Genomic DNA, 26,237 nt, shown 5'->3' with positions numbered 1-26,237 from the left:
CTTAAAAAACAGAGAAACAGAAAGATTCAGAAAATTTGTTTACAACTACCAAAAACAGAATGAGCACCTTTAATCACAAAAGATATTTCTTCAGTACAAACAGCTGGACTGAAGCTTAAATGCATCACATCTGCTCAGGTCAGTGCTCACAGGGGATGATCCCACAAGGGAAAAACAAAGGAAGCAGGGAACACACAGGATGCTGCAGTGTTCCCAGGCTCAGCACTGCCATTCCCAGGGTGTGTGGGTGTTGTGGACAGATGCAGCCCATGCTCTTGCCCTGTGGTTATCCTCCACAGCTTCCCACCCACCTCATTTATTTCTGTCCCTTTGGGTGGCAGTGCCAGCTCAAACTCTGTCCAGATGGCCGAGGCCAGCCCCTGCCACACAGAGATTGTCTCTGCTGTCCCTTCCCTGCTGCACCAGCACAGACTCCTTCTCTTTCTGAGGCTGCAGCAGATGCACCCATCATGGATCCTAGCACCACCAGGGAAGGAGGGAGGATGCTCAGCCTGTCCCAGGCTGGTCACCTTTCACCATGCCAGAAGCTAGAAGGCTGGACAGTTCCCCCAGCCAGTGGTTCCCCAGCAATTAGGAATTAATTAGGCACAGTGAAGTCATGGAGTGAGGCTGGACAGCTCTGGAGGGGCACATTTTCCTCCCAGGTCTGAACCTCTGACTGGGGCCCAAGCCCCAGGAGTGTCCCTCCCTGAACAGAGGATGGTACCACAGTGATCCATCTTGCTGTGGCTCCACAGAGAGTGGCTGCCACTTCCACAGCTATGTAACAGTTCTGGGGGTGTGCTCCAGTCTCCAGGCTGCGTGTGCTGTCTGCACTCTGAAACCACATAGAAGCTGGTGGGCTCATGGACCAGTCTCAGAAAACCTCAGCTCTGCACCAAAGTCTCTCTCGGGGTCCTCCCTGGGTCAGCACCTTTTCACCCCAAACACACACAGCCCAGCAGACCAGAGATTAAAGCTACCCTTTAACCAAGACAGGACACAGTGAACCAGAGGCTGTCCCACATCCCCTCCTTCTAAAAGAAAAACATGACTTTTTCTATTTTTGCTATGCTGGATTGATAGTTCTGCCTTCCCCACTGTGTTCCAGTGTCATAAGAGGGGACATAAATCAATGTCCAAACTCCCAAGCCTTCTCTGTGCCCATCACTGTGTGGACTACCCTGGCCACACAAGAATCCTTTTTTTTTTTTCAAACTGAGATGATCTATATTTTATTTGCAGCTTTTGTTTTGCTCTAGTCCTGGCTTGCCTCCATGCACTTTTGTCAGCGAGGATTTTGCTGCTTTGCTTTCCAGTTGCACCATTTGGGTCCAGTGGATAAGCTGTGCAGTCAGAAAGCTCCCACACAGGCAGCAGCATCCTTGGCTCAGCCTTGCTCTTGCCCCATCAGGCTTGACAGCCCTTCAGGAGTGATTGATGAGCAGCCCCAGTGCCCTCCCTTGGGATGCAGCACTCAGGAAAGCTGTCAGCGCTCGAGGAGAGAGGATCACCCCAGGAATGATGGCTCATTTCAGCTTGTCTGCAGAGCCACATACCCAAGGATCATAAATACATGAATTGGGATTTCTACCTTCATGAGTTCCTGGGTAATTGACACTGAGAGCTGCATTTCTCCAGTGGAACGTGGATGTGCCTCCCCAGGTAACAATGCCATGAAGCAGCCAATATCTGCAGCTCATTTGGTGCAGCCTGTGGTTCAGAGATCAGGGAGGGCCATGTAAAACATCTGCCCAGGTCAAATAACTGCAGATAAGCCCCCTCTCAGGGTTCTTCTAACTGTGCCTGGAGGGGCAGGAGGCACATGGTGTGTGAAGCAACAGGAGTCAGACACCTTATGCTGCCCTGGCCTTATGTTATCATTCTCATGTCCTGTGGCATCAGAGGAACCTATTTTTTGGCAACCATATCATCAGGAAGGTCTACGAAGGTAATCCAGATGGCAGTGAGCTGCATAAAGTAAATTCAGCTTTTCTGAGGAATTTCCCACTTGTTTAATACACTGGACCAAAGGTAGTGCTCCTACCTGGTGCCTTGATGCCTGCCCCTTGTGAGTGGTATTTGTTCAGGCTGAACAATCATTTGTGTTAAATAAATGGCACATTTCAAAGCAAGGGTTTAGTAACCTGTAGGAGAAAGGCTGGGTATTAGGCCTAAAGTAGCTTCGAGAGAGCTCAGAGCACCAGCATGTCTCATCCATCCAATTCTTTCAAGAGCACTCCAATTCCCTGTGCTTCTAGAGAAACCATTTCTCACTATCTCACTGTCTGGACAGCCCTGGCCCCAGAGGTGCTCTGGACTTTGCTTTCTTAGGGTGGCTATTTCTGTCACAGAGGAGTTCCTGGGAGCTTGCCATGGTTTCTCTCAATAAATCTTCACATATCAAATTTTTATAAGCTTTTTCTCCATGTTAAGTGTTGAGCAATCTAATATTACATCATTTGTACTGAGTGTTCACTGTCATCAAGAACAGAGAACTGCCTACTGGATATTATTTCCTTTCAGAGGCAAAACAAAGACATTTTTATTAAGCCTGTTTCAAATACAGCGAGTCTGACCCCAGCTTTTCACACCTGTGTAGAACCAGTGTGAGACAGCCACCAAACACCCCAGATCTCCCTCACCTTTCAGGAGTGGTCTGTTCACACTTGCAGAGCAACACAGGACAACTGAATTCCAGTTCAGCAGCATTGAGAGTCCAGTCTGCATAGAAATAAATAATTACCCAACATCAAAGACAGAGAGTCAGAGCCCAGTATCCATACACTGTATTCAAGATGCACAGAACCTTGCTGGTCTCTTTTTGTGGTCACTAGGCTTGTTCTAAGACACTGTTATTAAACAGATTCAAGGTACATCACATCTCTGGTAATGACCCCCATACCTTCAAGACTCGATTTTCGGGTTTCCTGTTGGCACACACCACATCTCTGGCACTGGCATGGCAACTGAGTGCCCAGAAGTGGCACCTGTGCCCACACATGGCCAGCTACTTACCTGATGGACTGGGACTGTGCTCCCAGTGGGTCCCTCAGAGCAGCTGACTCCTACTTTTATTAAGTTTCTATCAAACCAGTGCAGTACTAGAGCAGCAGAAGCTAAAAGCCAATTCCAAACAACGAAGACAAAACTGAGCTTACAGCTCACTCAAGCAGTGCCAGCAGCTCCTTTGATCCTGCATCCATCTTTCCTAAACACTCTGCATTCAGCATTTCACACCTCACACCTAGGGCTAAAGCACTCCTTCTCTTGTACAGCCCTCTTGCCAAGCATCCCTTACATTTTATTACCTATTCCTATTGTTTGGATTGCTATTCCCTTGGCATGACTGACTGCCTCCCAGCTGCCTCTGACACCAGCAGGGGTGAAGTGGGGGAAACAAAAGCAGCAGATGCTCTTCCTTCAGTCCCCACCACACTCACTGCTCCATCCCTCAGACCTGGGGATCCATCCTTTCTGGATCTAGAGACTGGGAGAATGCCCACTATTAGCAAGTGGGATAGTGCTAAATGCCATTTTCTTCTTAATTCTTTATAACAATTTCCATTGGAATGTTTTAAAAAATCAAAACTAAAGAAAAACTGAAACAAAAAACCCCAACGCCAACCAAAAAATTTCACAAAGCAAACCAAATCAGCCAAATTCCATTGTCCTCAACAAATCTTTGTCCTCAAGCTCTTCACATTTTGCCTTTTGGTGCCCATTTAACAGAGACTCCCTTAACACTGGCAATTATCATGGGTTTTGCCATATCTGACTGGAAATCTCTAAGCAGTCATTTGAATATCAGGCACTTTAAGACACATCATGACAGCACCATCTCTATTCACACTTCTCCAGTATGCCCTTGATAAATCATCTACTATATTTTCAACTCCTTTTCTGGATTGGCATTCAAACCTTCACTTGGTATTTCTGGAGTGTTAACAGCTGTCTCCCTATTCCTGGTGGATGCTTAGTGAAGGTTCTTGAAAATAATCTCCAACACCCAGTAGGGCTGCTCAAGTTTTCCACAGATGCACTGTGGGCACCGTGAGGGGCTCTGCTGCTGCAGCCACCCCTTGTGACACTCATATCTGGGTTTGCTGAACACTGCCTGAGATTAGAGATGCACTTGTAAGAGACAATGCAGAGGTGGGATGGGAGATAAGTTGCAACATAAGAAGAGCAGATGGGGAACTGAGGCACGCTTGGCTTGCACCCAAATATGTAGAGCATGCTCTATATAAAATATGAGAGAACAAGGAGGTGGCACTGAAAACCCTTAAATATGTCAAAGGAGAAAAGAACAACAATTCTGGATTATTAACAGTGACCCATTTTACAACTCAGGAAAAACCCCAGACCTCCAGTGTCCAAAGATTTAGCTACTTCTTTGGGGACTTGGGTTCAGTGCCTGACCTGTGAACAAGCTCTCAGTGCAACCTTTAGGAAATCATTTCATTTGCTTTCATCTACCTCCCTGTCTGTAAGATGGGAATAGTGACATTTCTCTACTGTGGTGCCAGACAGCAAGAATTTGGAGCATGGAGATGCTCAGATGTCACAGAGTCTACTACTGCTCCTAAAAAGTTGAACATTCCTCATATTTATGAGTGGTTTTTGATATGCATGCAACAGAGGGTAGCTAGCAAAATGAAACAATTAGTTCTGTGACATTTTCAGCTGCCTAATGAGTTTCTCTTCTGCTTGTCACAAAAGTATTTCAGAATTGGAGCTTGTGTTACCAGTTTTCAATATTTTATGCTTTTTCAGCCTGAAATTCAACAGCTGTTTCAATATTGCAGTTGGAGCCAACATATTCCATATAGACTTTCTCCAGTATGTGCCAGTTTTTGAAACCTTTGCCATGCCACTTTGCTTTTTGTGCCTTGATCATGGCTACCTCTTCATTAGAAATCTGGCAGCGGAGTTTTTCTCCTACAAATGTGTGAACTGAGTTTGTTTTAATGTCAGTCAGAATAATTTCTCAGGAAACTCAGGTTTCTGTCCCAGCACTTTCCCCCCACTCTACCAATCTGCACATCATGTGCTTGTTAGTCAGTTTTCCACAAAAATACCACAAAAGTCATGCACAATAGTGCTCTTTCCAGCCTTTCTATTTCTCCTTCTAGGTTCAAGAAGGTATTGTATTTATCACACATGTTATTGGAGGGATTATTTTTTTTTTGGTCCAGACCTTGTTTCTTGGAGCCAGTCCAGAAAAAAATTTCCTTATGACAGCTGTATATGCTATTGTTAATATTATTCTCTCAAAAGTGCTGTACTGCACTGAGGATAAGCCTCCTTTTTACTCCTCCTGGCACATTAAAAATCCATCTGGTGGGATCTGTGCTCTGAAACTGGCCTTTCTCTCCTGTCCTGAACTAATCTCCCACTTATGTTCCCTGTCCTGACTTCACCAGCCCTAATGACAAGGGACATAAGAGTCTTGCTTCCTGCTATTAGAAATAATTACAATGCCTATATTGATTTTAAAATTAAACTGACACTATCTTTGTCACCTGTACATAGATAAATATTCTTTCGAGCTTTTCATTCCTGCTGTGTTGCACATCCCACGAGAAGGAGCTCCTTTCTTTGTTGGAAGGACTCCCTGCAGCAGATCCATCACTGTCTAGGGCTGGAACACACCTGCAGATTATTATCTCTGAAAAGCTTTCAGCCATATACTTTGGGCCACTTGAAACAGATTTTTTTTTTTGTAATACAGTATTTAGGACAAAGGAAAATATACCTTTGTATTTGATAGTACTTGAAAGTACAATGAGAAAAATGGAAAAAAGTGCCTCTTTTGTGAGGCTTCCTTCACTGCTGGATGCCCTTTTCCCTTGGTTCCTCCTCTGTGCTCCCGGGGACCCAGCTCTCTCCGAGCCCTGCCTGCTGAGCCTGGGGGGCACAGCATCAGCACAGACAGCCATGGGCACCCACAGCTTGCCAGGGCTCAGCCAGGCAGAGCAAGGGTTAACAAATAGTGAGGGATTTCTCTGTGAGCCGTGGAAAGGGCGCAGAAAGCGGAAACCAGGCTGAATCTAAACTGAGGACCTCATTCTTCCGCCAAGCCAGTCGGCTTCTTAATCAACTGGGGCCTTGTTTCACAGTCAGCCATCAGAGGCTTTAGAAAGTCCTTCTGACAAATCTGTAAGGGGAGATCCACAAAGGATGTCTTTTCTGTGCCACTCTCCACCTACAATATGCAATGCTGGGGACAGGGCTGCCCTCAGTGGTGCCTCTGTACGTGGAGCACAATGCACAATGATGCTATAGGATACTTCCACTGCTCAGCTCCTGCTTATTTAAATATGCATTTCATTAAGGAAAGCACCCTAGGAAATCAAGCAATGAACTTTCCCAATGGTACTTCTCCTCCTTCCATGGAGAAAATCGTTCTCAGGTTTCGGAAGTGCTGCAGTCTGCTCCAAGTCAGACCTTTCTTTCTCTCATTAGCTGTGCAGTCCTGTCACTTACTGGATTTCTGGCTCCTAAGGAAACAATTCCTCTTTATTTTTCTTCTCAGTCTAGTAATGCTTTAAATGATTTCTGAGAACTACACTTCCATTACTCATTATTATTGAGTCAGGAGAAAAAAATACATGATAGCAGAAATCTAATTATTCTGGGAAACTTTGAAATTCCCTTCTCTCGTGGTATTCTTTGATGTGCCTGTTAAATAAATAATGATTTTTACATCTAAGGTTTATCTCACAGTGCAAATACACCATTATCCTCAGCATAAAAACACTTTTCATTGTTAGCCACTGTAAACATGGGCTGAAGCTGTGATTCAGGAGTGCTTGAAGCTGACCTGCCCAGGTATGGGGCAGTGTAATTTTTTCACATTAACAACTTGTGAAAAAGAAATGGGCCATGGAGACAGAGGTACTGCAACAGGGGGAGGGAAAGAAGAGGACAGATCAAAATAGAAACGTCATGCAGGCAAAAAGAAACTAGCAGGTACTCTAAAGACAGAAACATATCTGATTAGAAACAGAATATGTGTCTTTTCATAAGATTTTTCAATCACAGCCTCAGGCACTTTGTATGTCAGCAGGAAATAGGATGACATTTCTGGAATAGTACATAATTAAAAATAATAAAAAAAAGATCAGAGTTTACCAGAGAAGGAACTCACTAAAGACTTCAGCAATGGTACAGGCAGGACCTTACTATATAAAGTCACCTGAAGTAATGTATTTTTATGTATTTACTTGGTGTGATAATGGATTTTACTGTTGAGTGTGCAGTCTGGAGTCCAGCACTGCTCAGTCCAGGTCTGCCAGGAGCTGTGCTCTGTGCCAGTGATTGTTTCCATCCCTGTCCCCCTGGGAATTGCCTCCTGTGCAGCCTGGGATGGAGCTGTGCCACTGCAGGCAGGGGCAGGGCCACCTGCCCATCCTGAGCTGCATGGACGAGTTCTTGGAGACCCACAGGCTTTTGTGGGGAGGTGTTTGGGAGAGCCCAAACCTCTCTTCACCATCTGACTTTCACCCACAACAGCCTGGCTTGGGGAAGCCACACACAGGCCCCTGGTCCCCTTGGCTGGGTGCCTGGTGCTGGGCTGGCAGGCAGGGCACTGGTGGGAATGCCCAGCTGCCTGAGGGGGCATCTCCCAGCCTCAGGTGTGTGTGTGCCAGCCATCTCCTGCCTGAGGTGGGCATTTCCCAGCTGGGCAGGCTCAGGTGTGTGTGCCAGCCATCTCCTGCCTGAGGTGGGCATCACTCACCTGGGCAGCCTCAGGCTGTGTGCCAGACACATCCCCTGCAGCACCAGGACAGGAGGAGTGTGTGGGACTCAGTGCAGGGGAGATGCTGAGCTGCAACACACCCACACTGAGCACAGGGGAACGGGGAGCAGGGGAAGCTGGAAAAAGAACTCCTATGTTTTTTTTGGCTTTTATGTCCTGAGTTCTCTGAGGTCTTGTAGGGTTTTTTGGTTGGTTTGGGTTTTTTGGTTTTGTTTTGGTTTTTGCATCACAGATTAAACCCAGAAGTCTTCTCCTGTCTCTCATTTTCAGTTCCCACCTATGTCTTCTCAAAATTTCCCTGATCTGCCTTTCCTCCCAGAAGTTTTGTAGCACCTTTTGTGTGCAAGCACACTCATCAGACAAGACTGGAGGAAGCAATCACCAGAGGCTTCTCACTGCAGAGAAGCAATCTTGTGCTCTGGCAGCAAGGCCCTGTGCAACAGACTGCTGGCAACTGGGAACTTACCCTGGCAGAATGCTGCTCTTCCACTTGCTTCCCAAAATCAATGTCCATTTCCAGAAACCAGAGGTGATAAACCTGGGAACTGTTTACACCTGGAATGGAAAAGCTGTGTTTAAAATGAAGGCATAAGAAGAGCAGTGATGAAAGAGTGTTTCCTTTGGGTTGTGCTCCCTTGCAGCGCTGTGTGAGCACTGAGCCCCAGCCCCTCTCCAACCCTTCTCATCCCTGTCCTGAAACAGGAGCAAAGAATAGGAAAGGAAATGGAAGTGAGCTGTGCTCAGTAGTAAAGTAAATGTGGGAGAGGGCATTTATCTGGAAACCAGAGCTCCTTCCTGGCCTCCAGACTGTTCACTTGTATAAATGTATCAGCAAACCCACCAAACCATCCCTGGCTGGCTGGTTTCTTCCAAAAGAAGGCTCCTTCTTTTGCAGTCATGCTTACTGGAGCTTGGTGCAAGGCTCCAGGTTCTGTGTGCTTCCTACATGAAGTAGCTAAGAGGAGCTTTCAGTGGTTTTCTGATTTTTAGTCTCCTGAGCTGCTGGATGGAGTTCAGCCCTGAGCATTATTCACTCTGTGCAGTCCGGTTTCCTTTTACACAATCCACTCAAAGGGAAGGCCACCAAACAGAGCAGCATTTCTCCTTCAGCCCTGGCAGATGGAGCCTCCTAGGTCAGATTCTTGTGTGCATAGTTATGGCCTGACACACACTGAGCCTCCAGTGAACATCATCTGCTTTGTACTGCGTGAGCAGCATGGTCTGAGTCAACCTCACAGCTCGGGGACACCCAGGGGCAAGAGAAGGGAGAGGGTGGGAGTGCACATGTGGGGTGTGAGGAGGCCACCTCTGTTGGAAGCAGCTTGCACTTAAATGGGATTAAGCAGTTTCCTGAATTGACACCCTTGGTTAGATGGGATTTAGCTTCCAGGCCACTCTTAGTCATCAGTTTGCAGCGTCCCTCCCAGAGGCTGCTCCACAAAGCCTGTGCCACAGCACACCTTCATTTCCAGCCCTTCTGCTCCCCTGTCTGGCCTGGGAGCTGATGGAAGGGTTTCTGCACGTCAGCCCCACTAGGTCCTTACCAGCCAAGGCAGCCAAAGCTGTGAAGACCCCTCCGATGCTCCTGTCAGAAACAAAGAGAAGCCTCAGCCCTGGGCTCTGTCCATGTCACAGCCCAGCAGCTGTGCCTGCTGTGACAGGAGTGACCAGCCCAGAGGACATTGCTGCTGCCCATCAGTCAGCACCAGCCCAGCTCCAGACAAACATGCTCAGCATCTCCAGAGCAAGTTGATTATATCCTAGGCAGCACCAAAAGCCACAGGCAGGTGAATGAACAGAGAACAAAAACTAGCTCCAGCCTGTGTGGCTTGCCAAACTGCAGTTGGTTTCGTGTCCTCAGCTAAGTTCTAACATGACAGCAGTTCCCAGTACAATACAAGACTCAGAAAAAGCCCCAAAGCTGGCACGGTGGGCATGGCAGCTCCTGCTGTCTCAGAGGATGAGCTAATCAAATTACACAAGAGGGAGAGGGTGGCAGTGCTCAACTTTCACCTTTTCTGAACTGTTGCAATTTTTCCAGGAAGGGTGTTGGTTCTTTCAAGAAATTCACTCATCTCCTGTAGATTCACATAGTGAAAGGTACTTTTAAGAAGCAGCCATGGGCCACACATGTGGTTGTCAGCCCCAAGAGTGCTGAACAGCCTTGCTTCTCCTCCTCTTCACATCTGTGGCCAGGCATGGTAGCACTGTCCCAGTCCAGCAGAACTTGTGAGCATGCCCAGAGCTTTACCCAGCTGCTCTGGCTGCAATTTTGTCACTGGAAAGTGAACATAAAATTGACATCACTCTGGTCCTCTCCTTGCCCCAGCACTGGCTGCATGCTCCTGCCTCCCTTCCTTACATCAGTGGTGATATTTTTCTGACCTCTGGAGCTGAGTGGAGCTCCAGCTGCCAATTGGACAGAAAACTAAGCCCACAAGGAAAAAGGAATATGTTTTTGCTGGTTTAAACCATATCCATAAACCCTGAATGGATCTGAACCCTCTGTAAGACAGTTTTGAATGGTAAGTTACTGTAAACTTAAGCTCCTCTTATCATTCTGCAATATGTCAGATATGTTTCACAACCACAGTTAAATTTTTGAAAACATGAGTGTATCTCAAGACCTGGTTCTTCAGGAAGTCTTTCTTTCTTAACTCATAAAAAAACCCCAAAACCAACAATCTCTTCTTTCTTTCTTAACTCAGGGGAAAAACCCAAATCTGCTCTGAGGAATTTCTTTTTTGAAGCATTTTCAGGAAACAAAAACTTGCAAGATTATTACCCACCTTCCCAAACAATGAAAAAAAAAAAAACCAAAAAGAAAAGAAAAAGGGAAAACAAAACAAAAAAGAGAGAGAAGAAAACTTCAGTTGAAGAAGCAAAAATCTTGGATAATTTCTCATAGTCTTTTACTGGAATCCAATAAACACATTACCAAATTACACTGTATATTTTACTAGGCCAACTTATCTCTGTGTGTATTAGAGGCACAGCAAGAAGAAAAACAAAAAAAATATTAACCTCCTTTGTATAACTCAGTAGAGTTATAAAAGATCTAATTGAATAAACTACATTTGACAAGAACAAATGGTGACATTTCCATTCAATGTTGTCTTTTTGGCTTCCTGACAAAGAAAAGCTTAAGGAACCATGAGTTTTGTTTCCTAAGGGCAAGTTCTTCTTCTTGTATCAACTCAGCAATCAATAATAAAGTATAAGCATAAGCAGTTTTAATTTATGAACTGTATTCTTTGAGTGGGTTAATGGTTTCATCTTACGCACGTTGCCGTGTGTTTATTTTTGTTGTACTGCACAGAACTGCTTAAGGGAAAATACTGCATTAAAGCAGTAAAGCAGCCATATATGTAGGAAAACAGAAAAGGAATAATTGAGACACAGTGAAATTAACACTGTGCTGATTTCTTGTAAGCAGAAGAGCACCATTACACTGAGGGGGAGCAAAACCCCAAACAGGGAGCTTGCACTGGTGTCATCTCTCAACAAAAGAGCACCAGATGACCAGGCTTCCTCTTCCCTGACAATCCTTTGTCACTCCTCTTTTTCCCTCAAAGAGTAGAGCTCAGCCCTCCTGGATTTAGGTGCTGGCCGAGGTGCAGTTTTGTGGGCAGTTCCCAGTTCTGCCATGTGCCTTGTCCAGCAGGTCCCTCCAAACCAGCTCCCAGTGGAGCTGGAGCCAGCCAGGAGGGGCTACGTGTGCTGGGTTGGACTGACCTAGAAAGGGCTCACCAACAATAACACTTGCCCGTAAAAATATCACTCCCATTTGTCTCTGGGAGGAAGGAGTGGACTTTATGAGCCTGGTTGTGCAGTGAATCACTGCTGTCCATTACTCACTGCTGAAACTGGACGTGACCTGAGCCTGGTGTTAGGGAGAGGGTGGCTCTTCCCACCCAGATTTTCCCATTCAGACCTGATAAGGATTTCCACAGTGTGTATTTCTCCTGTCAGAAGCACACTCTTTCACTTTGGACTGTTGATGTTAGCACAGATGGGCTTCTGGTTGCCATGCAGGTGATAATGTTCCAGCGAGTTTCAGTTAATATTAAATGGAAAGTGGCTCAGTCTGCATGTCTCTCTAGAAACAACAAAGCAACCATCTTGAGATACTCTGATTTTGAAGCAAAAAAATAAACACAGCAACAAGGAGCACATATGATGTGGTGACTCCAATAGCTGTGAAGAAACTGCAGTATCAAGCAACAGGAAAAGCAGGACATTTAAAAGAGAGACAACTTTTCAGAACTGTGCTCTAATTAAGACCAGGCATTAATTATCAGATTGCAGATCATCTATACATAGCAAAAGCTTTACCTGCCAAATCCATATGCTGGTGTAGGTGAGCACCAGGGGCAGGAGCAACACACAGGAAGAAGAGGCAGACCCAGGCCAGCTGCAGGGTAGATCATGCATGTCCCAGGAGCATTCAGGGGCTGGAAAGAGCCCTCTCACCCCTCTTTGGCAGGGGAACACAGGGCTGAGGCAAGCCAACATTTGCATTATTGGATGTGGGATTTTTGTTCTTCTTGGCCTATGAAAATGAGATGAGACAAAGCAGCAGGCAAGGAGGATTAGTTTTGTAATTCTATCTCAACCCACATCACATACAACAAAGAAAAGAGATACTTGCTCACCAAGCTGCTTCAAGGAAGGATAAAGTGCTCATGACCATGTGTGGGCTAAAGTAGCTTACATGTAACTTACCTTTCACAGAGAAGTTTAACTTCTTAACATGGTTATGCAGTCAGTAATTCATGGAAAACTGCATTATCTGGCATTCTACACCAGCCAAACTGATATCCTGCTCTGTTTTATTAGCGCCAGCTTTCTTACTTCTAATTTATGGAGGAAAGCTTTTCAGGAAAGTCTAGAATTATGGTCCCTTCCAGCCCAGAGTGGCCTGGGTTGGAAGGGATCCTAAAGACCATCCAAATTCCAACCCCCTGGGTTCTTACACTTTTTACTAGCCCAGGTTGCTCAAAGAATATGGAGAGCATATTTCTTAGTTCACTTTATATCACCAGTAGCCTGACTTCTGCTAAGTATTTAGCTAAAATAGATTTAATCAACTCATCAAAACAGAGGATTGTTCGAATCAAGACAGTTGGTGTGTCTCATAGACAAGCAGCATTCTCTTTTATTTAAACATGAGTGTGTGTAAGAATTTTTTTTTTTAATGCTGTGTTCTAAACAAATTTCAAGCAAGCAAAACCTACAGGAGACAGAAAAAACACCCTGTGGCTTGTTTCAATCTGAACCAAGAGAAATGCATTTTGGCCTGAGTTTGTCAATGTGCTTATCCCAGGAAAGTCCATGTTTCATCCTAAGCTGCTCAGTGGAGGACAGCACCGAGATTGTGGACACAGGTGAAAGATAAAACATGCAAAACCACTGAACAATGGGCAGTGCTGGGGCAAACCCTGGTTCAGGGCTGGTGCTGAGCCATGGCTGTTCCACCAGCCTGGATGGGCTCCTGCGAGGCTGGAGGCAGGCAGCCCACTCATTTCCTGATGAGCAGGGCAGCATCTTCATCATCCCCACGCAACACAAGAGAGGGATGTCACAGACTAACCTGGAACGCAGAAACAATTTGTGCATCACTTAGCAGAGGGAAGGAAAGCAGTGCATGAGTGATTGCAGTCCTCGAGGAAGGGAAAACAGAGAGCAACGTTGTGAAAGCCTAAGTAAAACACAACTGAGAGTGTTTGTGTGTTCCCTGCTCCACAGCCTCCGCTCTCCAGCCAGCTTACACAGGCTCACCCTCACCACGGCACAGAGACAGGAAAAATCATCTGCTCAGCTCAATATGCCATGATTTAATGCCCTAGAAATCAACTTAATTGTTAGTATTTTCTTTGTAGTTTGCAGTTTCAGTTGGACCCAGCTCACTTTTTCAAAAAGATCATCACAGTTTTACCTTTTCTAGTAACTGCAAAGTTATTATGGATGCAAATGATCACATTAGAGTCGTTGCCACGGAAATAAACTGCAGTGTTATAAGCACAAAATAAAGAGCCTGCTGCAAAAGAAGATGTGGCAGCCACTGCTTCAGGGAAGTGCTTTTTTGGTAGCAAATGATGAACCAATTGCTCCAAACCTCTTGAGCTACAGGAGGAAACACAGCAGCCCCATTTTGCAACTTTATAGGACTGTGCATAATGCCTCAAGTCATTTTAGAAACAGAGTGCCACCTAACTCATGGCTTGAGGTTAGTTTTGTCATACCAGGAACTCATGTGGGACCTTCTGAAGGGTTCTTGCACTACAGCCTGTTCCTCCTATGCTGAAACACAATCCCAGCAGCACAGGTGCCAATAAAAACAAGCCTCTTTTGCAGTGACAATGTCATTGGTGAGCATGACTAAGGCACCTTGAGCAAACCCAGTCTTTCAGGATTTCCCCTTAGGCAGGAAGATTTCTCCACTGGCATCTGCTTTGAGCCTGTAGCCATGTGACATCACAGAAATGTATAAGGGGGCCAGAGTCTGATGGGATTTAGGGACCCATTATAAAGGATGAAAGGAAAAACTCATTAAAATCAGCTCTACTTAGTTACTCTTGCATGGTGAAGGCAAAAAACGCATGGACAAAAGAACCTCACCATCAACTAAAGCTGGATTTTGAGAAGAGCCATCTCCTGATGCTGCTCAGAGGACCCAACAGAGCACTGGGAACACCAAGCCCCCCAGACAGGCTGAGTGTGGAGGCTGCTGTGGGGGCACAGGCCAGCTACTGGGGTGAAGCACAGGAGTGGGTGGGTGAGGAGAGCAACTCTCATTGCACAGAGTTCCTGGTTTGCATCTGTGGAGTCTGACTCCAGGGCACAGGGGGGAAGGAGCTGCTCTTGCTCCCTGTTCACAGCCAGCAGCGGGTGCCTGGCATTTCCAAAGGGTGTGTCTGTGCCAGGGAGGGGACAGGGCACAGCAGAGTTGGACAGGACACAAGCCCACCGCTCTCACCACGAGCATCTTCCTTCAGTTAACACAAAGGTTCAAAGGTTTCTACAGAGACCCTCAATGTTTTATTTTCTAATCTGCTTTTCTAGCCCCAACAGAGGAATCTTGCAGTGTCTCCATGCACATCCCTGCCTTCCCTGATGCCGACCCAGCCTCTCCAGCTGGGGTTCTGCCTTGCCTGCTGCAAGCCACCGGCCCTGGCAGCTGTCTGTGCCCAACCTGCACGGTGCTGGGCTGCTGTTCAGCCCCACAGGCACCCTCCTGCAGGAGAACAGCCTCCCTGGGAGGCACAGGGCAGACCTGGCTCCTGGAACACCCAGGGGCTGTGCTGGCACTGCCAGAGCCCACCCGCTGCCCACGCTGTGCGCACACAAACTCTGCTGTGCCAGGCTCTGGCAGACTCATGCCACAAACATCAATTAGCTCTGTGAAGTTAAATAAACAAACAGAAAGGAGATTAAAACTGATTAACTGAAGGGTAGGAAACATGAGAAGCTGGTTTGCTAGAAAGAAAAGCTCTTGTGCTGAGATCTCCAGTAATTAGCAGCAACAAGACCTACAGAAATTTATGAGGTAAAAAAAAAAAAATCCATGAACCCTTCCTGTTTAAATGTTCTCCTTGCACATGTTTTGCTTGGAAGGCGAACTTAAAACACAAACACAGACTGGGTCTCAAATATGGAACAGAGTCATGTTCTTCAGCAGTCATATACTTGGATTGCAAAGCAAATGAATGTGCATCAATGGAAGTCCTTTTTTTCCCCCTCCAAATTATGTATTTTGTTAACAACTATCACACTGACAGCTCTATCCCTCCCTCCCAGCACCTGGAAGGCAATTTGGTCACTGCTGGCAAATGCTGGAAGTGCTCCTTGGAGCACTGGAGAGCCCCTGGAGAGCCAAAGGCCTTTGTCAGCAATAATTCAGCAATTCCAGCTCAGCAATAGCCTGTGTGAGCTGTTTGCAGTGTGCAGTGGAGCTGCCTACCTGCTTTCATCAGGCTCAGCAGTGTTGTACCCCTGCTCCTGGAGCAGCACAGTCAGGTAATGAAACCCCCAGGCAGGGCTGGAACCTTGACCTGCATTTCAATGGCACTCCAAGCTGTATTTATGCATCTTCAGCATGGCTGTGTTTACTCCCTTAAATAGCAGATTTAAAATTAAAGAGAGCCCTGCAGATCCATGTCTGCTTTGCTGTCCTGGCTTTGCCTTGCTCTGTTGGATAACTCAGAAGACAACTTGAATCAAGACTGAGACTTGCTCCAATTGGTTGCAAACCTCAGCATACACTCAGAAAAGCAGCATGAGCAGGGCACAGTAATTTCAATGGGAAGGGAGGTGGCAGGTCTGATCCTGGCTGAGAGCATGGAGCTCATTAGCATGCAGTTATTATCCTGCATTCTGGTGTGTCCCCAGTGCAATTACAGCTCCAGGATGCAGCTCTCTGCACATGGCTGAGGATGGTGATTACACTCCAATACAAAGGGGAAGGAAAGAACTAAAATACTATTCTATTTCCCTGACAGCAAATGGCAAAAAACTCAAGATAAAGCTGTGTATCAATGTGAAGTTACATAAAGAAGCAGAGCTCTGTGGCCTGATAGCTCTGGAGAGCCCATCAGCAACATTGCTGGGGTGTCCTGCCCCCTTTCCAGTACAGAGTTGCCCTTGGGTGTTTGGAGCTGGCTTCCAGAAATCACCAGCATCAGTCAGACACTTCCCAGTCAGGATAAGGCCACTGCAGAGGACTCTGAAAAACCTTCAAGCACAGGGCAGCCCTTCTTCCCCTGCCAAAAACAACCAACCACACATGTGGGCAAGAACCCACAGCCTGACCACGTTCCATTACACCATGTGATGGTTATTGCTGCTGGGGAGGTTTTACCACCCAGTAATGTCTTGTGGGAAATGAGCAGAGCAGGGGGCTCCTACATTTCCTTTGCTAATTTGCCACTTTAGCAAGTGTGGAGCCCTTTTTCCAGGCTACAGCCACAGGAAGAGCTGTTTGACTCCTTGAGCAGTGATCTTGTAGCTGCTTAAAACCTGCCTGTGGACAAGCTGGAGCCCCTGGGAGCTGGGGCTGCTCCAGGGCTGAGTGAATGTGGGTATCAATGTTCTCTGGAGCCTGCTAAAGGCTTGTTCACATTAAAAAGCAAATGAGTGGGTGTGTATTAAATGTACACAATTAAAGTGGTGTATATTTATATTTCTGTCTAAAAAGAGCTCTCCCACAATCCCACTGCACTTATTTCAGCAGAGTGCTGAACTGCCATTAATTTACAGCCACCAGAAGAGAGAAGAAATTAGAACATTTGACTTCTTTAAATAAATATTTTCTATTTTGGTGCCCAACACTGTGCACTTCCTCCACAACCCAGGCAAAAGGTAGCAGAGAAAGTTGACAGTACTTGCAATGGTAAAAATACATTTTGAGAAATCCCTGTCAATGGAGCTTCCCAGCACCCACCCTCATGGTGACACCAGTGGGAGGCTCAGATGCCACAGGTGTACATGAGAACTGGGCAAGAGCTCTGCCCTTCCCAGCCCATCAGTTTGCACTCACAATAATCTTGCTGAAAAAAGGGCTGAACGGTGGAGAAGAGTGACAAAATCAAGGCTCCTCCTGCACTTGGAGTCAGGCAGGGCTGGAGGAACTTTTAAGATGGAGAAGGGAATCCAAGTCAGGTTTGAATGCATGGGAAGGTGGAGGCAAAGTCTGAAGTTCCTTCTCACCTCTGGCTCTGTGTTTGTGAGGCACAGCTCTTCCCCAGGCTGCTCCTTGTGCACACCAATGGAGACCCCACTGAGCTCAGCTCAGCTCTGTGCTGTGCCCGGCACTAATCCTGGAATAAAGCCCTGCTCTGCTTTATGCAAAGTGAGAGAATGAGTGTTCAGCTGAGCAGGAGGTGCTGCTCCCCCCCTGCCCTGGGCTGCACCCTCAAAGCAGCCCCTTGGCCTCAGCAGGCCAGACTCTGCTCTCATTTGGCCAAAAGCCACCCCACAAAATGCTTTGGAGTGACAGAGGGAGAGTGAGGGGAGCCAGCCCACCCTGCTCTACACAACAGCTCTGCCAGCCTGTGCAAAGCCCAAAGCTCCTCCTGCTGTGGGACAGGCTGTGAGCCTTTGGTGGAGCAGCCTCCTCTCCTCCTGGGCACGCCACTCCACAGCCAGCATCAGTCCAGCATCCAGGCTGACACTGGCCAGGAGGAGCAGGGCTCTGTCCAACTGCTCCCAGAGGGAATGTTTGGGCAGTGGTCCCCATAACAGGGGTTTTACCTTTCTGCTGTCCTGCAGAGCTTGTGAAAGGCAGGCACTGCCTGGCACAGCACTGCTGCAGCAGCTGGGGCCATTTCTGCTCTGGCCCTTCTCCCCACAGACACATTGATGAGATTACCTCTGCTCCAAGCCCATTGCTGGCCCTGCCTGTGCAGCCCAAACACCCAAACACTGTCCTGCTGTTTGCAGTCAGGGCTGTCAGTAACCCTTCTGCAGGATGAAGTCCCCATCTCTGAAGCACTGCCTCAGTGGCCTCTTCTGTTCATTGTTAATCTCCAGAGCATGACTGCACAATGGTACAGTTGGTTAAATGAGGAAATCCATTTTTCCAGCCACCCTGATGGCACTTTCATGCTCTGTTGTGATTTGGCCTTACCTCACTGGTGTGACTTGCTGGTGGGGCTGTTTGCTGTGTCACACACCCTGTCCCATGCCTCAGCTCCAGTTTGCTCCTCTGCTCCTCCATATGGCTCAAATGAGGGCTCTGATGCTGATTAAAAAGAGCTTTAAAATATATCTGGCTGAATTTACATCTTCAAAGGTCTCTGAGAAACGTTAGTCTGCATTTTGGAAAAAAGAAATAATTAAGAAGTACATTTTTGAAACAGCTCCTGTTTCAGCATATGTGATAAAAGGTGAGGAAATGGGACTGGAGAGATGAGTGAGGTGTGGGAACCCATTTTCCCTGGCTGGGGCAGGCACTGGGGGCTCAGGCATCTGTCCAGGCTTGGCCCTGCCTGCTGACCATGGGCAAGTCCAAATGTGCGGGAAGACACAGGATAAAAGTGAATTACAGGATGGGGGATGTGCCTGCAGAGCACCATGGCAGCACAGAGCAGCACACGGTGGCACAGAGAGGAACATGGTGGCACAGAGAGGGACATGGTGGCACAGATCAGCACATGGTGGCACAGAGAGGGACAGGATGGCACAGATCAGCACATGGTGGCACAGAGAGGGACAGGATGGCACAGATCAGCACACGGTGGCACAGATCAGCACACGGTGGCACAGAGAGGGACAGGATGGCACAGATCAGCACATGGTGGCACAGAGCAGCTTGTCCCGGCAAGTCCACTGCTGGGGACTCAGCCTGCCCATCAGAGCTGCCTGAGAAAAGCAATATGAATGAACACCAAGTACCAACCAGCAGCACTTTGCAGGTGCCCCAAAGGTGCTACAGGTTCTTTTATGCTCTCCTAAATTAGATTCATAGGAATTCATGTGGCAATGCCAATACTGCAGGCTCAGGAGCACTACATCATCCTTTATGGGCACATTAATGTGGGTTTCAGTCTCTGTCACATTTAGTATCAGCAATTATTTCACACACAGCTGTAGATCAGCTCCCTTTTGATCACAATCTGCCACCCTTTCCCACCATTCAAATTTACAGCAACATTAATAGTTCAAAAGTAATAGTGTTTACTGTGTACTGGGTTTCAATAAATGAGGGGGGAGCAACACTTCCTGAACAAAGACTCCAGAAAGCACCAAAGATGAACTGAATGTAAGCTTTTCACCCCCATTAACACATCCTTGTCTATTGGCAGAAAGTTTCATTGCAGCTGTGAGAAAATAATTCCATGGATTATGTCACATCAATTCAAAGTGAAATTCAAAGCCAAAGAGAAAGCAGAAAAGTATTCCCTGTGTTCTTACAGAAAATATCACTGCTTCAATTAGGTGCTACAGATGCTTGGGGTAAACATATTTTCCAGTGGTTTTCTTAGAACCATACCCACTTAAATCTCAAAAATTCTTCTGCATGTTCATTTCTCATCCCAGTTTAATACCACGCCTCTGGGTGTTAGTGGTTAAGGGGATGCTGCCAAGCAATGGAAGCCAAGGAAAGCTGGGATAAGAAGGGAAAATATGGCCTTTGTATAGTAAATAAACTTTTCAGCCTTAATGTAATGGCTGCTGTCAGCATAACCCAGAGGGGAAAAAAATAACCCAGTGCCAGTTGTACTTTTCAGTTCTTGTTCCATGTGAATGTCCAGTTCTCCAGCTTTGAATCTGCTCCCAACCCAATGGAAATAATGCACACAACTGAGCATTCCAGCCTCTAATAAATCTCATCTTTGTGCAGTATCCCTGGGATTCAGAACAAAACCAAAACTAGATAAGACTTCTCAATATGTCAGTAAACACCATCCCTCCAGTAAAATCTCAAATTGCAGGAAATCTATACATCCTTTTGATATAACAATAAGGTTGGAATTGAAACACTGAGTAATTAGTACACATGAACTGCACATGAATACATGTCACACATCCATGGCTCTCTTCAAAACAACAACCACAGTTTGCAGCCTTGTTGCATCCAAAATATGAATGCTCTGAAGATACAAACCTCCTCTCCCACCAAAATCCTTCCCAGAAAATTTTCACCCCAAGTTACTGGTGTGTGTATCCTTCCCTTGCAGAAGCAGAGGAGAAGAGGGGAAGCAATCTCTGTTTATAGGTGTTAAACTGCAGCTTACTTTAGAGCTAAAACATCCTGGCAGATGGTACCCAGCATCTGGGAGAATGCAAATGCCCAGATATAAAATTTGTTTTCTTTATTCCTCTTTATTGGGACTCCATTTGGTTACAGTGTATTGTGCTAAGATCTATTTCCTATGCTTGTCTCTTAAATTTCAATCTCAAAGCAACGTTTATAAACATTACAACCTATCAGTTATTGCTCTAGTGCAGAATCACTAATCTGAATTCAGATCAGCCACAGTGTGCATAAATATGTCACATAAAAATACATCTAACAACACTTTCCCAAACAAACATCTAAGATTTTTTTTTTTTTAAGAGATGGCTGAGGAAGAAGAAAAAATAGATTACATTAGCATACCTCATGAAAACAAATGGTTTGACCTTGTAGGAATAAAGGTAAGAACAGCTGCATTAGTCAAGTAAAACCCCCTAAAATGATAAAGGTGTGCTGTCTGGGGGGCAAGAACCATCTCTGCCCTTCCCTGTAATTAGCTGTGGTAAGTGGGAAATCTGGGTTTACCTGCTCTGAGAGCTGCTGCAGCTCCCCCAGCCCCCAGGGATGCCATGCAGATTTTGCTTTTCATCAGTGGTGCTGGAAAACCACAGGACCTCTTTGAGCAGGATAGCAAGTCAAGGCTGCTCCCAGCTGAATACTGCAGGAGAAAACAACACTCAAATAAGACATCTTCCTCCCAGCACCATGCTAAGAACCTTCTGTGCCAATCTTCCTGGGGCTGAGGGGAGTGAGCAGCTCTATTTTGCTTCTAAATTAGCAGCTAAGGGTATCAAGGGCTATCTGCAACAGCTGTACACCTGAAAAACCTAAAAAATATTCCCACCAGAGGCCTGGGAGTAAGAGACTTTTAAAGGTTGGATCTCTCCTTAGCATTGCTCTCTTCTCCTGCCATAAACACAAGTGAGAGCAGACAGGCGACAGGAGGATGCTGCTAAACACAGCCTGCTGCAAAACCTGCAGACAATCCAGCTGTTACCAGAAATGTAGATGGAATGGGAATATTGTCTTCAAAATAAAGTAAAATCTATCCTAACAGCTTATTTCCACAGCCCAATCCCCTCTGCGGTGCATCAGCTCCAGCCCCTTCCCTCCCTCGGTGCCACATCCCTGTGCCGAGGTGTCTGTGAGGAGCAGCATCACTGCTGTGCACAGGCTGTCCCCTGCACAGGTTACAGGTCTCTCTCATGCACCTGAGGGCCTGTCCTCCCCCTCTCCTGCCTGCCTGGCCCAGCTGCCTGCTCCTGCCTCCCCCCTGCTCCGGCCAGCCCCCAGCTGCAGCTTTCACATCTGGGTGGCAATGCCAGTCCCACACAGCCACACTCATGAGAACTCTTACCCATTCCAAAGCATGTGGAAATGAAGGTGCTGCACTATTTGTCTAATTCTGAGCACCTCAGTTATTAACTAGGTTATTTCCTTATTGCTGCCCTTGGTAGTAGCTGCAGATTTCCTTCCTGCCCCTCGTAATGGGCTCTCTGCTCCCACAGTGGCATCTCTCTTGCCCACTGTCAGCTCCAACACTGTGCTGGGGATGCCCAGCACCAGGCACAGAGACCCTGGGCCAGTGTGGAGGAGGAATCTGCAGCCCCCCAGGTGCTCCCTTGGGGCTGTCTCGGGGGTTTTGCTGTTCCCAAGGGTGTCACAAGCTGCAATATGCTAAAAGAGGGTTTTTTTCACTCCATACCCACAATTACTCTGCAGTGAGGTCAGGTGTTGTCCAAAAATTTTCCCTTATCTCTGGCCAAAGTAAATAGCTGCATGCATGGAAAAAAGAGAAGAGAGAAACTCCTTTTTGCAAGTGTTAGCGTGGTCTGCAAGAAATTCATAGGCTGACAAGATAAAATAAGAGTGTGCTTTTAATAGCAAAAATATGTTTTCTTTGGCCTGAATGCAACCCAGGGTTTTCCAGTGCTTCAGTGATATTAATTATTTAACAGGCACAAAAAGAGACGTGAGGAAATTATTCCTTCTTCCTCCTATTCAGTGTAAGGGCACAGACAACCCTGGGTGTGGGATCACTGAGGGATTTTTCATCTGTTCTGAAAACATGATTCCTAATTTTCCCTTCATTTCCTTCCTGCTAATGACCTCCTTGTGCACAAAGCCTTGGAGTTGATCTATGCTCTGGGTGAGCCCAGTCTGGAGCCCATTGCCTGAAGATAAGCACTGACCCTCAGAGCTGCAGCTGGAGCCCACCAGAACCTGATGCCACAAGTTTCAGTTCTTTATCTGGTGTCAGGAGGGAGGTGTGGGGTAGAATTTCTCTCTTCCCAATACCAGGTAAATGCCTGGAAGGTGCCACAAGGAGCAATGTCCATTGGGAATGATCTCCATCCCTGCTGTGTGCCCACACCCAGGTCCTGGTGCTCATCCTCTCACACCTCTGGCCCTGCTGATTAGCAATACAGGCAATTCATCTCCTGCCTAAACTAACAGCAGATTCTTCCTGTCATGGCACAGGAACTGCTCCCAGGGATTGTCCTGGGAAATTAACAGCTGTAACAATTTCCAGAAGCCAGTGAGTGTACAGGCAGTTCCCAGGGCAGATGATTCAGTGGATTCATCTTGTGTTTTGTTCTCAGCCTCAGCCCCTGACACCAGAGCCCCCAGAAGAACCTTTTGCCCCAGCTTCTGCCCCACATTTTCCTGGCTTTACACCTGGCACGAGACAGACACGCTGGGAACACACAGGGGAGTCACTGCACAGGGCAGGGAGCAGCACCCCTGAACAAACACCAACAGCAAACTGATGTAAACAGGATTTTACCATCACCACCATCAGCCTTGTGGATATTTGCTGACTGAAATTTAATGCTGCCTGCATTTTTTTCATAAGAGTTTGCACAAGCTGGGACTACTTTAACTCAATTCAAAAAACCCAAACCAAAACCCAAATGGTCAGAAATCATTCAGATGAGTCTTTTCTTATTCTCATTTCTCAGGCTGGGTTGAATAAGATTTTCTCCACACATAACTAAGATGGAAAAAATGTAGATTTGGGGAGGAGCCCTTAGATAAAGCTAAGATGTACTGCAAAAGACAGACTTTGCAGGAGAAAGGAGCTGAAGTAGGGCTGAATAATACAGGCAAAAGGGACAGGTTCCTCATCTATCCCATGATTTTATAGGATGCTGTAAGTGAAGTTAGTTTTAAGAGCTGTCTGCAGCTGGTCTTCCTGAGGAACTTTCAAGAGAAATCAGTAGGGCTTCAACTTGATGTTAACCCTCTATATGGGAACTTCATTTCTATTCATCCCTCCAAGTGGAATATGAGTGGGGTGATACTGGGGTCTTCTTTCCAGCCACTGGATCAAGTTTGTTATCTTTTATGACCCAGGTGTAGGATTACTACTAATGCAAAACAATCCAAATGTACCCTGTAGCCCAGCTCCTCTGGCTGCAGCAAACACCTCTGGGTTGTTTTGGAATACATCAGTGCTGCAAAGCCCCCAGTGAAACCTCACAACATTCACAGCCAACACAAGAGCTGCCCAGAAGAGCTACAGGGAAACAGTGAGGAGTCATTTTCTGCTTTCAGCCCTGGGCAGAGCAGCTCAGCATTTTCCTACACCCAGCAGCAGCCCTGTCACACCCACAGCAAGGTGGGATGCCACTGCCTGACCCCTCACCTTCCCAAGCAAGTCAGTGATGCTCTGATTCTGGTTCCTACACTCTTCCAAGGTTTAGCACGTGTTTCTCACCTGCCCCATCCCTGCTGCCCAGCCATGAGAGTGCAGGAGAGCAGGGCTGCACCAGCTGGAGCCCCAGGAAGGCCGTGCTCGTGTTCAATACAGCTTTGTACTGCTCTGCAAGGGGGGAATGCTCTGCAGAGGAGAACCCAGAGCTGTGCTCTGTCCTTAGCCAGCACATTGAACTGCTCTGTCCCCAAAACCCTGTGTTTTCTCTTCATTTAAAATCACAGAGCTTCCTTTGAGGCAGGGCTGATGACAGAAGGAGAACAATCTGCCCTGGCCATTTCTGTTGCAACCATTGGAAAATATTTTGGCTGTCTCTAGGGCCACTGTGTATCTGTGTAATTAAGGCTGACTTACAACACCTTAAGGTGGGCCACGGGTGATGGTTCAAGAATCCCTGGGTTTTCCCATCTGTGAAAACTCCATTTGGCTTTGTCCCAGATCAGAACATAAAAGGCCATGGTTTTGCAACCTCCCTTGAGGCGTGGGACCTCAGAACATTCTTGGCTTAAACTTTCCTTGTGGTGCACCAGCCCCATGTACCTGCTGAGATGGGCAGCTGTGGCTTTGGCTCAGGGCAGAGCAGAGCACCTGCCCAGGGCAGGGAATCACTCCCAGGACACTGCTCAGCTCCTGGCCCAGAGCCACTGCTGGGAAAGCAGACAAGGACCAGCATTCCATCACCATCTCCCAGAGGAAATGTCTCCTCCTGATTTCCTTGATAGAGAATTGAATTCCCCTGCTCCTCCAAATCAACTGCTGGACTTTTCTTTCTTAAAAAAAAAAAAAAAAAAAAATCCCACTATGTGTTACTAAAACCACCTATTTATCTCAGGAAATAATGAGGGGTAGTGAGGGCCACCTCCCAGCCAGCTCAATGTTCTGTACAGCCTCTGCCACCAAGAGACACAGGCTTTCCAGTCAGGAGGTGCCTTTCCAGCCTGGTACACACCACACCACACCACACTGCCTGACTGTCAGCAGAGCCTCAGCTGGGAAAAACCATGGGGAACCAGCTACACAACCATGGGGGTATTTTTCTGTACCAAGGGAGGGCCATGACCACATTCAGAATATGAATGGTACAGAAGTTTCTCAGAATTTGTACAAAAACTTGTAAACAAAAAAACCCCCAAAAAATCCCAATCAACCAACCAAAAAAAAAAAAAAACCCTAAAAACCAAAACACACCCTCAGTTTTGGTTCTTACTCAGTTTGGTCACAAGAGAGCAGATGTTTCAGGCTGATAGAGAACTCAATGGCAGGTTCAGGTCAGTGCCAGCTGAGAGTCTGTAGGGTGTCAGTGCTATGGACAAGATCACCTTATATTTCTAGATTAGGTGATGGCTTGAACTCAATGGTTTTGCCACAGTTAAAAGCAGATCTTTTGGAAGAATGAAAGGCTAAAGCAAAGGGATATGGTGCTCATTCAGTTAGTACAGACTGTCCTTTTAATAAATTAACAGACCTAGATGAAAGATCTAATTAAAAGGCTCTGCACACAACAGCAGTTTAGGAAAAAACTTGAATGGAAAAAAACTTTGGGAAAGAACTTTTACTTGTGAGTTGAAAAACCCTTGACTGTTTGACAGGTATCATGATGACTTCCAGAGATCAGTGATGGGTGCTGAATCATGGACACTTTGGCCAAAAAAGTGTTCTTACCAACAACTCTTCCAGGAAGCCAGGGCCTTTACACATCCACAAACCTGTTTTGTTCTGCTACAGATATTGTCCTGCCACGTGCATAGACAGGTCTATGCCAAACCTCAACCACTCAGAACACAATGTGCCCTTTGAAAAAAGGTGATTTGAGGAGAAGTAACAAGGGAGATCATAGTTAGTATCTCCTTTGGAGCATATGGCACCAATGCCATAAAGCCTGGAAGCTGATCCTTGTACTGAGAGCAGGAGTTTTCATTGATAAAGGCAGAACAGAGCAGCAAAACAGAGCCTCACAGACACGTACTCCTGGGAGTGATGTGTGTGAAACCTGTGCCTGCCCAAGCACAGCACAT

The 26,237-nt window shown here is 46.6% G+C and overlaps 1 protein-coding gene across 1 annotated transcript in view; it reads right to left on the bottom strand.

Annotated features, from left to right (window-relative positions):
• The window catches only part of FAM124B (family with sequence similarity 124 member B), a 71,220-nt gene that overhangs the window by 9,406 nt on the left and 35,577 nt on the right, over positions 1 to 26,237 (bottom strand). The window contains exons 4-5 of the mRNA XM_058031417.1: positions 8,232 to 8,320; positions 7,745 to 7,834 (exon numbers count right to left, since the gene is read on the bottom strand). Coding sequence (XP_057887400.1) covers positions 7,745 to 7,834; positions 8,232 to 8,320 — 179 coding nt within the window. The remainder of the gene's footprint in view (positions 1 to 7,744; positions 7,835 to 8,231; positions 8,321 to 26,237) is intronic.

This window comes from Melospiza georgiana, chromosome 10 (genome assembly GCF_028018845.1).
Source record: "Melospiza georgiana isolate bMelGeo1 chromosome 10, bMelGeo1.pri, whole genome shotgun sequence".
NCBI lineage: Eukaryota > Metazoa > Chordata > Aves > Passeriformes > Passerellidae > Melospiza > Melospiza georgiana.
This window is presented reverse-complemented; position numbering and strand designations above follow the sequence as displayed.